Source organism: Salmo salar, chromosome 06, assembly GCF_965601325.2.
Source record: "Salmo salar chromosome 06, fSalSal1, whole genome shotgun sequence".
NCBI lineage: Eukaryota > Metazoa > Chordata > Actinopteri > Salmoniformes > Salmonidae > Salmo > Salmo salar.
In genome coordinates this window covers 86870536-86886255 of record NC_138296.1, presented here as the reverse complement: position 1 = coordinate 86886255, position 15720 = coordinate 86870536, and the positions used below count along the sequence as shown (strand labels likewise).

Sequence of the window (15720 nt, the reverse complement as noted above, 5' to 3'; positions counted from 1 at the left end):
CTCCTATAGTCTACGATCAGCTTCTTTGTCTAATTGACATTGTGGGAGAGGTTGTTGTCCAGGCACCACACAGCTAAGTCTCTGACCTCCTCCCTGTAGGCTGACTCATTGCCATCAGTGATCAGGCCTACCACCGTCATGTCATCAGCAAATTTTGATGATGGTGCTGGAGTTGTGCGTGGCCATGCAGTCATGGGTGAACAGAGAGTACAGGAGAGGATTAAGCACACAACCCTGAGGGGCCCCCGTGGTGAGGTTCAGTGTGGCGGAGGTGTTGCTGCCTGCCCTTACCACCTGGGTGCAGCCCATCAGGAAGTCCATGATCCAGTTCCAGAGGTAGGGGTTCAGCCCCAGGATGCCAAGCTTGGTTATGAGCTTGGAGGGGACTATGGTGTTGAACGCTGAGCTGTCGTCTATGGACAGCATTCTTACATAGTTATTTCCCTTCTTGTCTAGGTGGGTGAGGACAGTGTGAAGTGCAGATCCATCTGTGGATCTGTTGGGGAGGTATGCAAATTCGAGTGGGTCTAGGGTGTCTGGGATGATGGTGTTGATGTGTGTCATGACTAGGGCTGTTACGGTACCGCCACACCGGCGGTCACGAGTCATGACTGCAGTCAAATTCCACGTGACCGCTTGGTCACGATAACTAGCCTTCTCCAAAACTGTGCTCTGATGCTGCTGCTGGTCATTAGTAGCCTACCAAACTGGCTAACTACCTGATACTCAGCACTCTATTGTCCCTCTAATCACGCTTACATCAATGCAAGTGTAATCGAAAATCAAATCAAACACTTCATGAAAGCCCATGAGCTCATGTTGCGAAACATTTCTATAGGCTATGCAATTGTGCGAAAAAACTGAGTTTTGATGGCCACTATTATAAAGATGAGGATCCCATCAGCTTTCTACTGGCTAGGCCTACTATATTTATTTCTCAACTTTCCAAATATCTTGCACATTGCTTCACTTTACAACAGGAGTATAGCAAACCTGTCTGGCATGAAAATGAACCACGGGAATAGCATCCTCCATTCGCTATTTAAGTGCATAGATGACAGCATGTGCAGTAAGGCAAGAAACAGCGCATTACATTTCTTGCGACTTTTTCAAATCATAGTGGCACACCTCATGTAACCTAGCCCATAGGCCTATATATTTTGATAAGGTTGTATCACAAGTAAAGTGGCCAAATAACTTCTTAAAATGAAACACATTAATTCGCTTTGCAACTGATATAGAGCCTAACTGGTATACATAGGCGGCATTTGAGTTTCAAGTTTGGGGAAGATAATGTTCACCATAAAAATGCACCTTTATAATAAAACATTACATGCATAATAGCATTTGCGGTCACTTTTGAGAATGGTGTTTTCCTGCTAATTGATTGTATTTTGGAACATTTGCATTTATAGCCTACTGGCGTGGTGCGCATTGCTACGCTTATAATGTGTAGAAATAGCCCAATAGTTGATCAACATTTTAAGCTAAACATTCTGAGCTGTTGCATCAGCCTCATTGCTTTTAAAAGGTTTTTTGATGCAAGTGGTTGTAATAATTTGGGATCTATCACATCCCACAACTGTTCCAGAGTATGTTTGGAATATTTATTTCTCGCACAGAAGGATAAGTTGACCAATAAAATAGGTCAACTTGTGTACTATGGGGGATAGTAGATTGACATAGGCTAGTGCTTTTGCTGTTTGTTAGGACTATTCTTGTTAGTTGACGAAAAGTAAATGTGGACAGTTCTAGCATTTCAATTTGGGCCTTGAAATTCTGTAAGAAAGACATGCACTGTTGCGACCCTGATGTGTCTGTCTTCACTTGTAGCCTACTTTGGAGGTGAGATGCCTTCATACTATAAAATAAAGTCATGGAATTCTAACCAAATCTTGTCTGCTAAATGAACTAGTGTAGCCAGATCAGGGCCTAACATAAGGACAACTCAGAGTATGCTATTCTGTTCTTCTGAAATTGTCTTCATATCATGCTTCTTTAGACATGTCTAAAATAAATAATAGATTTATTGTGCAGGTGTAGGCTATATTAAATGGATTTCTTAGACTTTTTCAAATGTAGATGTCCCAAAGGTCTGCATCAGTGGCTTGTAGGCTTTGCGTGGAAGCCAGGAGATGTTAAACATGTTCCCTGTGGCTCAGTTGGTAGAGCATGGTGTTTGCAACGCCAGGGTTGTGGGTTTGATTCCCACGGGGGGCCAGTACAAAAAATAAATAAAAATAAATAAAATAATAATAAAAAATGTATGAAATGTATGCATTCACAACTGTAAGTCGCTCTGGATAAGAGCGTCTGCTAAATGACTAAAATGTAATGTAAATGTAATGTTAATTAATGGTCAATTTGCCATGCTTGACAATCAGCAGCTGAGAAAATGTCATGACCGCCACAGCCCTAGTCATGGAGCTTTTGGAAAGCAGGACTATGTCTGGCTTCTGTGTCATCGCTGTGATGATGTCTGGGACTTAAGCAGCCTTCCCAGGTTGACTTTCAGCTACTAGCCTTGAGCAGTTGCGAGAAGACCTGTCGAGCTGGTGTTGGCTTTTTTCCGGCTCTGACGAATGCGATAACCTGCTTCACTGGTCGAAGGCCCTTTCAGTGGCTGATCCCACTGCTATGGCTTTAAGCACCAGGTCGTTGCACCAGCGGTTGCGACCCTCACCTATGGCTTTTGAGCAGCAGCTGAGGATGTACTCAAGGGTTCCTCTCTTTAGGCACAGCAGATGGTGAATCAGCCTTACCCCAGCAGAACAGGTTAGATGTGCTTAGTAGGACATCGACTATACCCTGATGAAGACAGCTTGCTGTTGAAACATTGGTTATTACCAATGTTCCTGCTGGCTCCGTCCTTGACTGCTGCTCACACTTCCTCCTGCACCAGCTTCCACCTGTCTTTCCCTTGGGCCTTGTCGTAGCTTGGTGTTGTAATGCTACCAAGGCCATAGCCGCTGTGCCATAGCCGTGACTTAGCCTGCTCCCCTGCATTCTGAGCACTCTACTTCCTGTCCTCACCTCTATACCAGCCTAGGAGACTTTCGTCTTGTCTCCCTGTATTGCAGCACCTCCCTTGTACGGGTCAACATGAATTCCTCATTCAGGCTGCTGATGGGTAGCTTCAGTTGTTCTTCTGACTGTACAGGGCGATGCTGCTCAGTCTTCACGGTAATCCCAGGCATTTGCAGAGGTAGCTGCTGACTCTTCTCTCAAAGCCTTCGTAGCTGGACACCATGTTGGTATATCTAGGCCTTGAGCTTGCAAGGTAAACCTGACTTGTCCAGTGCAGTCAACCACGCCTCTAGCTCCTGGTTGGATGTCTTGATGGATGATGTATCTCTCAGGCTGCTGTGAAACAGCTTGGCCAGACTCTTTACCAGTTTCTCTGTGACGGATGGGATCTGTGTGTCTTGAATGATGAAGCGGAACTTGTCCACTGTTTTCCCCATCTTCAGCACCAGGGATCTAGACTTCGCTGGCTTTAAGTTCATCCATGCCCAGGTGCCAAGCTTCTCCAACCCCTTCAGAATCCACCTACTCCCTGGGACAGATGTTACTGTCAAAGTCAAGTCGTCCATGAAAGCTCTGATAGGGGGGTGTCACACGCCAGACCACCTCAGCTGATATGGCAAGGGCGAACAGTTTCACTGAAATGATGCAATCCGTGATGATTCCTTTCTCAAGCCTGTGCCATTCCGTTGTTGTGGACCCAGATGTGACTCTCAAACTGAAACTATTTTTAGTAGTTCAGTATAAGATCCCTGATCTTGCCTGGGACGTGGTGCCGATCCAGAGCCACATCAACCAGCTTGTTGGGGAATGAAATGCATTAACTTTTAATTAACAAGGCACACCTGTTAATTGAAATGCATTCCAGGTGACTACCTCATGAAGCTGGTTGAGGGAATGCCAAGCGCGTGCAAAGCTGTCATCAAGGCAAAGGGTGGCTACTTTGAAGAATCTCAAATATAAAATATATTTTGATTTGTTTAACACTTTTTTTGGTTACTACATGATTCCATATGTGTTATTTCATCGTTTTGATGTCTTCACTATTATTCTACAATGTAGAAAATAATTTAAAAAATCAAGAAAACCCTTCAATGAGTAGGTATGTCCAAACTTTTGACTGGTACTGTATATTTGGGTTATGTGAGATACCCTGTAAGAGCCTTCGTGCCAAAACCCATCTAGTGTGATAAATGTAAACTATTTGGACATGTGTCAAGTGTTTTTAGACAGGAGAAGTATTGTTTGCCTGTGGAGACAAAATGACGCAGTTGTGGTGGCGAGCATGTGCCCAAATTCATGAAGTGCCCTAATAGGGTGAAGGAGTCCGAGGTGACAAGAGTAAGAACTGCCCAGTTTGTCTCCTATCCAGGGTGGAAGAAGGGAGTAACGTTGAAGAAACCATGGTAGATGGATTAAAGAAACCAGTAAATGCTACTCGCCAACGGGATCGTGACAAAAAGGTGGACTTTGTATCATTTATTGCATTGGTTATAAACTGCACAGTGCAAACCAAGACGAAGGAAGAAGAAGAAGGTGGTTGCCATTGGATCAATGAAGCCTCGTCAACTGAGGGATAGTGAAATGCTACATGTTAAAAAGGTGGACTTTGTATTTTTTATTACAGTGGTCATAAACTGTACAGTACAAGTGGAGAAGAAGAAAATTTGAATCATTGTGAATGCCGCTGAACGTTTTTGGGTCTTTGTGATTTCACAGCCGAGGCCGTGCAAAAAATCCTGTTGGTGAATGTTCCGTCATCACAGTCCTCTGAGCCTGTGTAGGAATGTATTTTGGAGTGGACTTGTGATTTGAAGAAGTGAGATGGGTTTTCTTAGTTGACGTGTTTAATTTTGTATGATGTCGTTTTCCCCCTTTCCCGAAATAGTTTTTTTGTTCTTATTCATTACCCCGCCCAGTTGGTGACGGTAATGCACCATTAACATTGGATGCTAACTCCCTTTAAACCCAATCGAAGAAGATCAACGAAGTCTCGTGAAGTTTTCATGCGAGATCCCTTACCGACCGTAGTGACGTCAATTTAGAGAGACACGCAACAATGGTGAGTGAGCAAGCAAAAAAAAATTCTGTCTCATGTTTTCATGAGATATTACGAAGATTTACCACATTTTGTAGCTTGATATTAAAGATGTAGCTTTTTCATTTATACATAAAACACGATATTATGTATTTGTTACATTTTTTAAACGCATTCGTTGTATAAAACCTTCATTATTGTCAGCTACCGTAGCTAGCTAGCTAACGTTAGCTAGCTGTTAACTCTTACGTTGAATAGCGTTGCAGCGTTCAGTTTGCCGGTAGCTAACTAGCTAGCATGTTGATTCCCCGATCAGGAAATACATAGCGGCGATTACGAATCGCAGTTAATCATCGTACTCTGGCCATTTAGTACTCGATGTTGAGTCTGTGGCCAACTTAAAGTAACTAAAGATGTCAGCTAGCTAATGAAGTCTAACGTTACCAACAATAAGCCTTATTCAAGGTGCATCGATTGATTGGTTCTACCTCCAGGATATGTAGTTAATGTGTGTGTTTATGATTTCAGGGTCAAAGCCAAAGTGGGGGCCATGGACCTGGTGGAGGCAAGAAGGATGACAAGGTGAGCATGACATGGCAACAATCAGAGCCTCTGACAACACCATCTCCATAGCTACCAGCTGGATCTTTCAGATTTCTGTGTTAACCTGCATTATTCTACTGCCACAAAACATGTCACCATATCATATGTCAACAGGACAAGAAGAAGAAGTATGAGCCTCCCATCCCCACCAGAGTTGGGAAGAGGAAGAAGAAGAGCAAGGGACCAGATGCGGCCAGCAAGCTACCTTTAGGTAGTGTTACTAATGTCCCCTCACTTGGGTTATTTAGAAAGATAACCATTTACCTATCAATATCTAGCTTGGTGTTTTATGTGTTTTTCTGTATGTCATTCCTAACTCTAGCTTTGTAATTTCTTACTCACTCGCTTGTCAAGAGAAACAATATTCATAATGTATGGCAAAGGTAGGCAACTAGATTCAGCCCCGGGGGCCATAACATATCTTTTTATTTGTGGGAATACTTGGGAACAGATTTCCGAAACACATTTTTTGGGGCGATTCCTGGTGATGTCAGTCTTTTTAGACCAAAACTACCCAGGAACTTTGGGTGGGCAAAAATAATCACTTGTGGGACGGTTTTGGTCCCTGGGCTGCCTGTTGTGTGCTTCCCCCTGACGTATGCTATGTGTGTTTCCCCCTGACATATGCAGTCACCCCTCACACCCACTGCCGTCTGAAGCTGCTGAAGCAGGAGAGGATCAAAGACTACCTGCTGATGGAGGAGGAGTTCATCAGGAACCAGGAGCAGATGAAACCGCTGGAGGAAAAACAGGAAGTATTGACTACAGATATATATATATATTACTTTATTAGGTACACCATCCTGTTCACGAAAATGGTTAGTTCCTACAGACAGTGAGCCACATGGCCGTGGCTTGCTAGTTAAAGCAGGCAAACAGGCATCGGGGCATTCAGTTTTTGTTTGATTGAACGTTAGAATGGTCAAAATGAGTGACCTAAGTGACTCTGAGCGTGGCGTGATCGTCGGTGCCAGGCGCGTCGGTTTCAGTATCTCAGAAACGTCCGGCCTCCTGGGCTTTTTATCCACGACAGTATCTAGAATTTACTGAGAATGGTGCGACAAACAAAAAACATCCAGTCAGGGGCAGTCCTGTGGGCGAAAACAGCTCAGTGATGAGAGATCGAAGGAGACTGTCAAGATTTGTGTAAGCTAACAGGCAGGCCACAAACAGGCAAATAACGGTGCAGAACAACAGTGGTGTGCAGAATGGTCTCTCGGAACACACAGCTTGTTGATCCTTGTTATGGGTGGGCTATTGCAGCAGACGACCACACCAGGTTCCATTCCTAAAATCAAGAAGAAGCGGCTCCAGTGGGCACGCAATCACCAACACTGTACAATTGAGTGGAAAACATCGCTTGGTCCGACGAATCCTGGTTCCTGTTGATGGCAGAGTCAAGATTTGGCGTAAGCAGGATGAGTCCATGGCCCCATCTTGCCTGGTGTCAATGGTACAGTCTGGTAGAGGTGGTGTAATGGTGTGGGGAATGTTTACCTGGCACACATTAGGTTCCTTGATACCAATTGAGTCACGTTTCCATTCATCGAAGAATTCAGGCTGTTCTGGAGGCAAAGGCGTGTCCGACCCGGTACTAGATGGGTGTACTTAATAAACTGGCCGCTGAGTGTATAATACCATATTTATGTGTATATGTATATATAATACTATATTACTGTAGTTTATCAGATGAAACCACTAAAGGAGAAATGGTACTGATACAGTAAACTCTGTAGGACATTTTACTTAAATGTATATTTTTTGTAATTTAGCCAACATTCTTATTCAGAGCCACTTAGTTAGTGCATTCGTCTTAAGATGGCTAGGTGGGACAACCACATATCTGTGTCTGTTTGCTAAATTAATTTCTCTTTTCACTGGATAATAATGAATCACTTGATTTACTTGAGAAACCTGCCTTAGGCTATGTCAATTCAACTCATAAGTTGTCTTCCATGCATTTCCTGTGTCTGTTCTGCAGGAGGAGAGGTCCAAGGTGGATGACCTGAGGGGAACACCCATGTCTGTGGGGAACCTGGAGGAGATCATCGATGACAACCATGCCATCGTGTCTACGTCAGTAGGGTCAGAGCACTATGTCAGCATCCTCTCCTTCGTAGACAAAGACCTGCTGGAACCCGGCTGCTCTGTACTGCTCAACCACAAGGTACTGAGATATCTGCTCTGTACTGCTCAACCACAAGGTACTGAGATATCTGCTCTGTACTGCTCAACCACAAGGTACTGAGATATCTGCTCTGTACTGCTCAACCACAAGGTACTGAGATATCTGCTCTGTACTGCTCAACCACAAGGTACTGACATATAAAATCAGCAAAAAAAGAAATGTCCTTTTTTCAGGACCCTGTCTTTCAAAGGTAATTTGTAAAAATCCAATAACTTCACAGCTCTTCATTGTAAAGGGTTTAAACACTGTTTCTCATGCTTGTTCAATGAACCATAAACAATTAATGAACGTGCACCTGTGGAACGATCGTTAAGACACTAACAGCTTACAGACGGTAGGCAATTAAGGTCACAGTTATGAAAACTTAGAACGGGGGGGGGGGGTCAAAATCAAAAGTAACAGTCAGTATCTGGTGTGGCCACCAGCTGCAAGTACTGCAGTGCATCTCCTCCTCATGGACTGCACCAGATTTGCCCGTTCTTGTTGTGAGATGTTACCCCACTCTTCCACCAAGGCACCTGCAAGTTCCCGGGCATTTCTGGGGGGGATGGCCCTAGCCCTCACCCTCCAATCCAACAGGTCCCAGACGTGCTCAATGGGATTGAGATCTGGGCTCTTCGCTGGCCATGGCAGAACACTGACATTCCTGTCTTGCAGGAAATCACGCACAGAACGAGCAGTATGGCTGGTGACATTGTCATGCTGAAGGGTCATGTCAGGATGAGCCTGCAGGAAGGGAACCACATGAGGGAGGAGGATGTATTCCCTGTAACGCACAGCATTGAGATTGCCTGCAATGACAACAAGCTCAGTCCAATGATGCTGTGACACACCGCCCCAGACCATGACAGACCCTCCACCTCCAAATCGATTCCCGCTCCAGAGTACAGGCCTCGGTGTAACGCTCTTTCCTTCGACGGTAAACGCGAATCCGACCATCACCCCTGGTGAGACAAAACCGCGAGTCGTCAGTGAAGAGCACTTTTTGCGAGTCCTGTTTGGTCCAGCGACAGTGGGTTTGTGCCCATAGGAGACGTTGTTGCCAGTGATGTCTGGAGAGGCCCTCCATTACAACAGGCCTACAAGCCCTCAGGCCAGCCTCTCTCAGCCTATTGCGGACAGTCTGAGCACGGATGGAGGGGTTGTGCGTTCCTGGTGTAAGTCGGGCAGTTGTTGTTGCCATCCTGTACCTGTCCCACAGGTTTGATGTACCGATCCTGTGCAGGTGTTGTTACACGTGGTCTGCCACTGCGAGGACGATCAGCTGTCTGCCTGTAGCTCTGTCTTAGGCGTCTCACAGTACGGACATTGCAATTTATTGCCCTGGCCACATCTGCAGTCCTCATGCCTCCTTGCAGCATGCCTAAGGCACGTTCACAGAGATGAGCAGGGACCCTGGGCATCTTTCTTTTGGTGATTTTCAGAGTCAGTAGAAAGGCCTCTTTAGTGTCCTAAGTTTTCATAACTGTGACCTTAATTGCCTACCGTCTGTATGATGTTAGTGTCTTAACGAACGTTCCACAGGTGTATGTTCATTAATTGTTTATGGTTCATTGAACAAGCATGGGAAACAGTGTTTAAACCCTTTACAATGAAGATCTGTGAAGTTATTTGGATTTGTATGAATTATCTTTGAAAGACAGGGTCCTGAAAAGGGGACGTTTATTTTTTTGCTGAGTTTATATCTGCTCTGTACTACTCAACCACGAAGTAAAGAGATTGTCTACCCGTAGTCAGGAATGTAGCCTCTGAATTTGGCTTTTTGTTGTCGTTAATAGTTTTGACATTAATTAATTGCATTGTAATCCGGGATGTTTTTAATCTTTGACAAAATAAGTGTGTTAAGCCGAAGTCCCCATTGTGTGGGGGAAAGTATTTCTGTTATTATGTGTGGGTTGAGTAGTGAGGGACGTTGATTGACTCTGTTCCATGTTTGTCCTCTAGGTCCATGCTGTGATTGGTGTCCTGATGGACGACACTGATCCCCTGGTCACAGTGATGAAGGTGGAGAAGGCCCCTCAGGAGACCTACGCTGACATAGGAGGTCTAGACAGCCAGATCCAGGAGATCAAGGTACAAGACCACAGCCTTTATAATACTACATAAGGCTTTATAACACAGCTACTATCTGACATAGGAGAACTGGACAGCCAGATCCACATGATCAAGGTACAACAGAGTAGAGGGCATCACCCTACATAAAATTGGCTCTATAACACTACATAACAGACTCCATAACACTACATTACATAGACTTTATAACACTACAAGCTATAACACAGTAACTACCAGTGGCAATAACCATGTCTTTACCCTGTAACTAACCAGTATATACAGCCTGAGAGGGGAGGGACATACTCCACATGCTCGTTAACCTCTATGGGCTAGGTGGGACGCTAGCGTGCCACCCGTGGTGCACTCCATCAACAGCAGGTGCATTTCAAGAGCGGCAAATTTGAATCCAAATAAATGTCAAAATTCAAATTTTTCAAAAATACAACTATTTTACACCATTTGAAAGATAAACATCTCCTTAATCTAACCACGTTTTACGATTTCAAAAAGGTTTTACGGCGAAAGCATAAATTTAGAGTATGTTAGGACAGTACATTTACAAGAGTTGTGTGTAATGTTTTGTCAATTCAAAGACAGGGTCACCAAAACCATAAAACCAGCTAAAATGATGCACTAACCTTTTACAATCTCCATCAGATGACACTCCTAGGACATTATGTTAGACAATGCATGCATTTTTAGTTCTATCAAGTTCATATTTATATCCAAAAACAGCGTTTTACTATGGCATTGATGTTGAGGAAATCGTTTCCCTCCAATAACCGGCAGTCAAGTCAGCGTCACAAATTAAATAATTAAAATTAGAAAACATTGGTAAAATATTATATTGTCATTTAAAGAATTATAGATTTACATCTCTTGAACGCAATCAACTTGCCAGATTTAAAAATAACCTTACTGGGAAATCACACTTTGCAATAATCTGAGCACTGCGCCCAGAAAAATACGCGTTGCGATACAGACTAGCCATCATGTTGGGGAGATCTAAAATCGAAAATACTATGTAAATAATCCATTACCTTTGATTCTCTTCATCAGATGTCACTTCCAGGTATCACAGGTCCATAACGAATGTAGTTTTGTTCAAAAAAGCTCATCATTTATGTCCAAAAATCTCCGTCTTGTTAGCACATGATCTAAGCCAGCCGGACTTCTCGTCATGAACGAGGGGAAAAAATATATTTACGTTCGTTCAAACATGTCAAACGTTGTATAGCATAAATCATTAGGGCCTTTTTTAACCAGAACATGAATAATATTCAAGGTGGACGAATGCATACTCTTTTATAACGTATTGGAACGAGGGTACCCAACATGAACTCGCGCGCCAGGTGTCTAATGGGACATCATCGTTCCATGGCTCTTGTTCGGTCAGATCTCCCTCCAGAAGACTCAAAACACTTTGTAAAGGCTGGTGACATCTAGTGGAAGCAATAGGAAGTGCCAAAATATTCCTCAGCCCCTGTGTTTTTCAATGGGATAGGTTTAAAGTCAATACAACACATCAGGTATCCACTTCCTGTCAGAAAATGTCTCAGGGTTTTGCCTGCCAAATGAGTTCTGTTATACTCACAGACACCATTCAAACAGTTTTAGAAACTTTAGAGTGTTTTCTATCCATATATAATAAGTATATGCATATTGTAGTTACTGGGTAGGATTAGTAACCAGATTAAATCGGGTACATTTTTTTTATCCAGACGTGCAAATGCTGCCCCCTAGCCCTAACAGGTTAACACTATACATTTTATGGTAACTGCCATAATAACAGTTGATGTTGTGTAGGAGTCCGTGGAGCTGCCTCTCACCCACCCTGAGTACTATGAGGAGATGGGCATCAAGCCTCCTAAAGGAGTCATCCTCTATGGAGCACCTGGCACTGGTGAGTTAGATCCTTATTTAACAATTCACATTCTTCTACACAAAGTTGTTTTAGAAAAATGTTCCTGGTTATTCAAGAGGAAATTATTTCCAATGTTGCTCAAAACTGTTTACACAACAAGAAGGACCAAAACAACGTACATAATCCCTGAGACGAGCATAGCAACGAGCAGTATGTACAGGGAAACAGACATTGAAATCCTATGACGTAATGAACGGTGTGAGCCTGTTTGTCTCTCTGTGTTAGGTAAGACCCTGCTGGCCAAGGCGGTGGCCAACCAGACGTCAGCTACGTTCCTGCGTGTGGTGGGCTCTGAGCTGATTCAGAAGTACCTGGGGGACGGGCCCAAGCTGGTCAGAGAGCTGTTCAGGGTGGCAGAGGAACACGCACCATCCATCGTCTTCATCGATGAGATAGACGCCATCGGCACTAAAAGGTACTAAAATACTTCCAGCTGGATCCACTGGTAACACCAGGGCTCTTGAAAGACCAGAGTTGTGTTCATTAGGCACAGAAGTGGAAGGAAACGGACTGAAACAGAGAAGGACTACCTGGACACAAATGTTTATTTTCCATTGTAAAACATTTTAGATCTTCCTCTGTTGTGTGCCCTAATGAATACAACCCAGGAATGTTTCTCTACTCTGACTATCCACTGTGTGTTTCTCTCACTCAAAGATATGACTCTAACTCTGGAGGAGAACGGGAGATTCAGAGGACTTTGCTGGAGCTTCTCAACCAGCTGGATGGTTTTGACTCTAGAGGAGATGTGAAGGTGATCATGGCCACCAACAGGATAGAGACTCTGGACCCTGCCCTCATCAGGCCTGGTAAGATGCTCTCAGCAGCATCTGAAAAATGGAGCCTATTTTCATATTTGATATTTAAATGGACCTGTAGACAGGGATAAAACGACCTCAGTATATGTATATACTGTATATTGAGGACCGAGATTCTACTATAAAATGAATGCAGATTAATTTCCTCATTCTGAACTCTATCTCTTGACCTTTTTATTAGTGAACAACAGATGGAGCTCTCAACTCTTCTACACAACTCAAATTAAAAGCAACATCGTTCACTGAAGCCATTTGAGCAAAGCAACCTTTATCTCCACACACTGAGTCCATTTCAATAAGTATTCTATTCTAGAATCAAAATGAGTAGACCCGAACAGCCATTCTCTTAGTGATGTTCCATGCCTTCCTCACCCCCTGGTTATGTGGTTCTTCCAGGGCGTATTGACAGGAAGATAGAGTTCCCTCTGCCTGATGAGAAGACCAAGCGGAGGATCTTCAACATCCACACCAGCAGGATGACCGTAGCAGACGACGTCACCCTGGACGACCTGATCTTAGCTAAAGATGACCTATCAGGAGCTGACATCAAGGTAATATGGCTGGCCAGGGTTTCCTCTACTACCACCACTGTAGGCCAGATGCACTTCTTCAGGATGCAGGGTCATTAGTAGTTCTGCGCAGTCTGACTGTAATGTAGTCCATCTCAAACACACACTATGGCTGTCCAGGGTTTCCACTACCAATACTTATGTGAGGTAGGCCCCCCAGTCAAGCACTGTGCATGCCCAAAAACGACCGGCCTCTATTGGTTTCAATTGAATGTTGTGTGTTTTTTAGCCCTGAGTGTTGCGTTACAGATGTTTGAAAACCACCTTGAAACAGGACTGTAGAACACAGTGCCTCGAGGTACACCAGAGTACGATGTTTGGAACATAAGCTCCCATTGACTTGACAGTGCTGCCCTCTTGTGACAGCTCTTTACATTTACAATACAGCCTTTGTTCTTACCTCAGTCCTATGTTCCCACTACATCTATTTTACCATGTTAAATCAGTGATATTTTAAAGAAATGGAGACGAGGATACAGTTTGAAACCGTCTGAACAGGGCCCTTTTTCTGTTACATTCCTATCTGTATTTGAAAGCCACAATCTTCTGAGACTAACCTGTCTTCTCATCCTACAGGCCATCTGTACTGAGGCTGGCCTCATGGCCCTGAGAGAGCGCAGGATGAAGGTCACCAACGAAGACTTCAAGAAGTCCAAGGAGAATGTGCTGTACAAGAAACAGGAGGGCACACCGGAGGGCCTGTACCTCTAACCTATAACCTCTGACCTATAACCCCTGACCTTTCCACAGTGTGAAAGAGAGGAGTCTGGCTGTCTCCTCACAGAACGGAGTTTTGATATAATTTGTTGCATGTTACGTTGGACTCAACACTCCCACTGTCTACCTTTATGTGCTATGATATGACAGACAATAAATACAAGAATTTGAATGTGAGAGAAGTGTTGTTATTCATTGTCCCATATATGATTATATATTCCCCTCCATGTTATCTCTCTTTAGTAGAGGTAGTGTTGTGTAGCCAGCGTCTAACCGTTTGGAGAAGCCTGGAAATCTAGGCTACAGTAGAAGCAGTGTTACTTGGCATACGGTGTGCATCATACCCACCTGTGGGTGAATTCAATAACTGTGGTTCATTAACTCCAGTAATAATCTTCATATGTTAATGTTCACAAACTAAGACGTCTTGTTTTTGCGGCTGAGCCACTGCAGTTCATTTGACACATGCAGCAGAAAAGCAACATTGATTTAATTGCTCTTGATGTGGGGCCAAGTGTAACTTTGTACTCCACACAACACTTGCTTGAGTGAAAATGCTGTATGCAGCCCTGCCCTCTTTCTCTCTGACATCCCCTTATTAAATCAGTCACACAGTTCAAATGCAACACTGGAATGAGACCTTTGGCCTGCCATGGATAATAACAGGGTGACTGAGCTGAGCCACACCAGGTCTGCAGGCAGGGGAGACGGTTGGCCTGCCACAGATAATAACAGGGTGACTGAGCTGAGCCACACCAGGTCTGCAGGCAGGGGAGACGGTTGGCCTGCCACGGATAATAACAGGGTGACTGAGCTGAGCCACACCAGGTCTGCAGGCAGGGGAGACGGTTGGCCTGCCACGGATAATAACAGGGTGACTGAGCTGAGCCACACCAGGTCTGCAGGCAGGGGAGACGGTTGGCCTGCCACGGATAATAACAGGGTGACTGAGCTGAGCCACACCAGGTCTGCAGGCAGGGGAGACGGTTGGCCTGCCACAGATAATAACTGAGGGTGACTGAGCTGAGCCACACCAGGTCTGCAGGCAGGGGAGACGGTTGGCCTGCCACAGATAATAACTGAGGGTGACTGAGCTGAGCCACACCAGGTCTGCAGGCAGGGGAGACGGTTGGCCTGCCACAGATAATAACTGAGGGTGACTGAGCTGAGCCACACCAGGTCTGCAGGCAGGGGAGACGGTTGGCCTGCCACAGATAATAACTGAGGGTGACTGAGCTGAGCCACACCAGGTCTGCAGGCAGGGGAGACGGTTGGCCTGCCACAGATAATAACTGAGGGTGACTGAGCTGAGCCACACCAGGTCTGCAGGCAGGGGAGACGGTTGGCCTGCCACAGATAATAACTGAGGGTGACTGAGCTGAGCCACACCAGGTCTGCAGGCAGGGGAGACGGTTGGCCTGCCACAGATAATAACTGAGGGTGACTGAGCTGAGCCACACCAGGTCTGCAGGCAGGGGAGACGGTTGGCCTGCCACAGATAATAACTGAGGGTGACTGAGCTGAGCCACACCAGGTCTGCAGGCAGGGGAGACGGTTGGCCTGCCACAGATAATAACTGAAGGTGACAGCTGAGCCACACCAGGCCTGCAGGCAGGGGAGACGGTTGGTTGTGAATGTGTAGGCCTAGCCTATGTGCTTATAACTACTGCTGTTTTTTATTTTTATTTAACTTGGCCAGTCAGTGAAGAAATTATTTACAATGACGGCCTAACCCGGACGATGCTGGGCCAATGGGAGTCCCATAGGGCGCAGCACAAATCACA

The 15720-nt window shown here is 44.8% G+C and overlaps 1 protein-coding gene and 1 pseudogene across 1 annotated transcript; one reads left to right on the top strand and one right to left on the bottom strand.

Moving 5' to 3' along the window:
- Positions 1 to 2348: 2348 nt before the first annotated feature.
- Positions 2349 to 3835, bottom strand: LOC106608219 (uncharacterized; annotated as a pseudogene).
- An 882-nt stretch (positions 3836 to 4717) lies between these two features.
- Positions 4718 to 14108, top strand: LOC106608224 (26S proteasome regulatory subunit 4). The gene is made up of 11 exons (XM_045721091.2): positions 4718 to 5086; positions 5591 to 5644; positions 5780 to 5876; positions 6296 to 6420; positions 7647 to 7832; positions 9798 to 9926; positions 11715 to 11811; positions 12058 to 12247; positions 12490 to 12641; positions 13047 to 13201; positions 13796 to 14108. The coding sequence occupies exons 1-11, from the start codon at positions 5084 to 5086 to the stop codon at positions 13928 to 13930; spliced, it is 1323 nt and encodes a 440-aa protein (XP_045577047.1). The 5' UTR covers positions 4718 to 5083; the 3' UTR covers positions 13931 to 14108.
- The last annotated feature ends 1612 nt before the right edge of the window (positions 14109 to 15720 follow it).

Excerpts from the sequence above, each read along its gene's own strand:
- LOC106608224 (XM_045721091.2), top strand. Across the intron at positions 5,645-5,779 it reads GAGGCAAGAAGGATGACAAG|GACAAGAAGAAGAAGTATGA; the intron begins GTGAGCATGACA and ends ATATGTCAACAG. Across the intron at positions 13,202-13,795 it reads TATCAGGAGCTGACATCAAG|GCCATCTGTACTGAGGCTGG; the intron begins GTAATATGGCTG and ends CTCATCCTACAG.